The sequence below is a fragment of the Aplysia californica genome, unplaced genomic scaffold (assembly GCF_000002075.1).
Source record: "Aplysia californica isolate F4 #8 unplaced genomic scaffold, AplCal3.0 scaffold00412, whole genome shotgun sequence".
Lineage (NCBI taxonomy): Eukaryota > Metazoa > Mollusca > Gastropoda > Aplysiida > Aplysiidae > Aplysia > Aplysia californica.
The window spans coordinates 487,262-491,673 of NW_004797682.1; the positions used below are offsets into that span (position 1 = coordinate 487,262).

Here is a 4,412-nt window from a genome sequence, read left to right on the forward strand (position 1 = left end):
TGGGCCGGCCACTCACACACACCACACACACACACACCGGTCTCCCTGCATTCCCCCCCCAAAAAGCATTGCAAAGAAGTCAAATGCTGGCACAGAGTACAAGGTTTTTAGTAGCGTACACACACTGATGTAGTAATATGGAACAGTGCTTAACATGAATGAACCCTCACCAAAGTTGGGTGTATATATATTATTAAGTGTATGACAACAGACAGAAAGATGAAACAAGACAGGAAAAACTTGGCTGTGACACCCTCCAACCCAGCCCAACCCTCACCCAAGCGTAAAATAAAACGGTCAAAACTGAAAAGGTAATCTAATCTTTCACACCTCCCCACAAAAAATCTAAGATACATTCCAAGAAATTAAAACAATACTACTACTGGTTAGGGTTGCATACGCATGCAGACAGACGAAACAAACAAACAAACAAGAAATAAGACATGAATAGACTAATTTTTTACTACTATTCATTACCTACCAAGTAGCAAATGAGATCTTTCCAAAATATAAAAATAGGCTTAAAAAAAAAAAAAAAAGGCAAAAGGAGACAAAAAGGCACGCTATGATTTAAAAAAAACATCACTAAAAGAAAAAGCAAAGAGCAAAGTAAACTCATGTCTGAATTTTGCCTATCAAAGAACAGAGCCTTGTGATGGACTAAAATCTACCTGGAATGATCTCCTGACCTTCAATTTAAAAAAAAACCCTGAATGTCCAAAGCTTTTCCACTTTATACTATTGTGATTGTAGAATAATAATCATTGACTTTAAAAAAAGAAAAAAAGAGACTGTACAAAAGCACCATGTTAGAAAGTCCTGGGGTTAGAATACAGTCACATACCAACAGGGACCCAACAATTTGTTACATACGAAAAGAACGTAAACTTTTCTCTAAGAGTGAAAATATTAAACTTACTGAAAGTAGACACAGATGAACTAGCTAATAAAATTAATACCTGAGTTTCACTTCATTCCAAAAAACAAAACAAAAAAGACCCAAACCTTTTTCTTCCTTGTCTCTGGGTAATCTTATAATGTTATGATCACAACAACAACAAATACAAATGTTTCAAACATAAACCTACGTTAACTAACAGACGTGTAGGAGAGACTAGAGAGGCCTACCTGGAATGGATGAGAGAGCCAAATCCTGTTCGCTGACTTGAAACTCAACGCTGAACGGGCTGACGGGGGGTGACGGGCTTTTGCTGACGGGCTGGGGTGCGGGCATGACGCTGGGGTACTGGGTGGGGCTGGAGGGGCCGGGAGAGGCCAGGAACTGTGATGGGCTCATGGGAGGGGTCCTCAGGTACTGGCGCGGAGAGCTGTTGGACATGGCGATGGGAACTGGGGGGAAACGGACGATAGAACAAAACACATTATAACTGAAATACGTTCAAACACAATCAAGTCTATACCTTTTCTTCAGGCACCATAAAACACGGCACGTAGATCAAACTTTCATTTCTAAACAAACGCACAACAAAATAAAACTGTTGGAAACACTCTGAGGAACAGTTGGAAAAAAAATACACTTTTTTATTTCTTAATTTTTTTATTTAAAAAATAAGTTGCACTAACCAAAGCCAAAGAGAAAAAGAAATCAAGCACAGATTACTCCAATGGGAGGAAAGAAGTAGCAGGAAAATCATTCTTTGCACCACTTACTTAATGCCATTGTGCGTCTAAAGTGAGGAAAGAAAGAAAATGATAAAAACTCGGAACTTTTACCTAAAAATGTTATAATTACAGAATAATATTCAGCATAACAAAAACATTCTTAAATTTTCTTTTGCAGTGTGTGGTCTTGTAATAAAATAATGGATTGGCATTAAAGTAAAGACAATAATTTAAAACATAAGACTGAAAAAAACAGCACTTCAAAACTGGGACAGTAATCCAAGACCACATTTTTACATATTGCTTGCAGTTTTCATTCAAACAGTTCGCTCCCTATGATCAGAGTGCAAGTAGAAAAACCAAAATTCTCCTCACCATTGTTGGCAACCATAGCAGGAGGGGGGGCCTCTTCTTTCGGCCCAGCAGGCAGCTGATCCTTCCTCCCCTCTTCCCCAGCCACGGGGATCCCGTTCTCCGAGAGGAACTCGTCCAGATCCATGTACTCCAAGTTGAAGTCCACGTTGTCGTAGGTCTTGTCCCACAAGTTGGGACCCAAAAACGCAGAGCCATAGTTGAACTGTGGTAGATCGGAATCCTTGTCCTCTTTCTTGACTTTGATCTGGTCGCTTGCTGTGTTGAGAAAGAACCAAAAAAAAAAAAAAGAACCGTCATATAATTACTATTACTTACTACTCTATCGTAATCTCAATCAAATTTAAAACAAAATATATAGATTCTAGGCTTATTTTCAAAAATAAAAACCAGTACACTGAGTTGGAAAAAAATTTGTGCATTTATATCCCAGCAGTGGCAAGACAATTGAACAGCCCTGAGCCACACTGTTCGACTGTGTAATTTTACTTTTAAAAACTTTTGCACAGTTATTATAATCCCTCTGTTAAGTCTCCAGAGAATAAAACAGGAGTAAAAAACAACAACTATGAATAAAAGACAGCATCAGCAATGTTTCAAAATTGCTCACAAAGACTTAGTTTCTATCTCTATCTCAAATGTTTTAAATTTCAAATGATCTTTGATTAATAAATCACAACCCATTCAGTCATTGTAAAATTCCGGTAAAAGCTGGTAACACGAGGCTGAGGCTGAATACGAAGTGAGTACGAAGGCATTAAAAAATATTCTGCAGCACCTTCAAGTATTGATATCTGAGAAACCGAAAAGGACCACTATAAAATGACACAGCAAAACCATTAATGAGGCCATCAAATTGGGGCTTGTTCTTTCCCCTCCTCTTTTTTTATTTCTAAATAAACACTCCTGTACAATGCCTGTCTCTATAAGAACAGCCAATCCAGGAGGGTTCTTCATCTCATTCATAAAACTGACACTTGACTCTCTGAAGTCATTATCATCATCAGAGTACAATGCTATTAGTAGGTTCTTATCTTATCAGACAGCAACAAGAAGCCCTTTTCAAAATGTGTATTTTTTTTTTAGCCAAAGCATCTGGTACGCAGCACCTTCTTTGATGACAGTCGACCTCAGGGCCAAACTTGCCCACACTACAAGTGCTGCATTGAGAGGATCTCAAACAACAACAACTGCAATACAAATGCCCATGGTGCCTGAGATAAAGTTCTAAAATCTTTAATACAAACTCGTCATACACTGAGCAAGCAATTAAGAAGCTTCCCAATTCTCATACACGCTGTGCCAATTAAATCAGTCTATCAAACTCAACGAGAGTCCGTTCATTGGTCATCCAATCATCAGCCGCTTGACACTACCTCCTCCCCTCCTCTTGCAATAAGATTTGAAATTTCAAAAAACTTGTTCCACATTTTACACAAAAAAACATCAGACAACCTTGTCTAGCTTTTAACACTGTTTTGGACTTTGGTAACACTCTCAGATTTTGAACACGACACAACCCACTGCTCATATAATTTCAAACAGAAAGCAATGTCCAATAACTCTGACTTTGAAAACATATAATACAGGATTTAACCCTCTGAGTCAGAAAAAAGACTGACCCGACTGAAGACAACAATGCCATCATTGTCAGCAGACTCCATCCGCCATGATAGCAGGGAGATCACAACAGGCCCACAGGCCGTCTCCAACCTTTCGTGGAGCATGATGGGGGCATGCAACATTTACATTTTTTCATTTTTACAATCAGGAGAAAAATGTAAATGCCCAAGTCGTTTAAGTCTCTCATCTTCGATGCAGTAGCTTTGTGTAGCAGCTTAGACTAGACGAAAAGACCATACACACAAATTTTGGTACATGAACATTGAAGTTACAGTAAAGGTGGATTTTGTACATAATTTTCTCAACATTTTTGTAGGAATTTCCTCTTAGAAAAATCCACAAATATAAATTAAAATAATCATGCATCAGGCTCGGTAATGATGATTTTTTTGTTTGTCCTTTCAAATGCATCTGATCTCCTGTTCTCCACAGAGATAACTCTCTCCTCTCTTCAATCATCATCATCACTTCACATCTACTTCGTTCACCCAAGGCGGTAAGTTACAAAGAACATTCTCAAACTCAAATATTCAGCATGTAGTCAGAGCTGGGCCAGGGAACTCCTTAAAGTTAAAGCAAAGAGACCAGGAGGGAGGAAATCAAAAGTATCCGCCTTAATCATGACAACTAGACTGCTGACAAGAAATCAGCTTACTTCACTTCATGGAAAGGAAAGGGGTGGAAGCTGCAGTGAAATTTATGAAGGAATCCCTATGACTATGACCACATCATATCCATAGATAATGACCCACAAGGAACAGGGGTCAGGGGGGAACATGCTCTGCCTGCCTGCT

At 38.8% G+C, this 4,412-nt stretch overlaps 1 protein-coding gene across 2 annotated transcripts in view; it reads right to left on the reverse strand.

Moving 5' to 3' along the window:
• LOC101863921 (thyrotroph embryonic factor) overlaps window positions 1-4,412 on the reverse strand; it is a 16,597-nt gene that overhangs the window by 10,352 nt on the left and 1,833 nt on the right. For both annotated transcript variants that reach the window (XM_005104266.3, XM_005104264.3), the window contains exons 2-3: window positions 1,999-2,253; window positions 1,129-1,350 (exon numbers count right to left, since the gene is read on the reverse strand). In XM_005104266.3, the coding sequence (XP_005104323.1) occupies window positions 1,129-1,350; window positions 1,999-2,253 (477 nt within the window). The remainder of the gene's footprint in view (window positions 1-1,128; window positions 1,351-1,998; window positions 2,254-4,412) is intronic.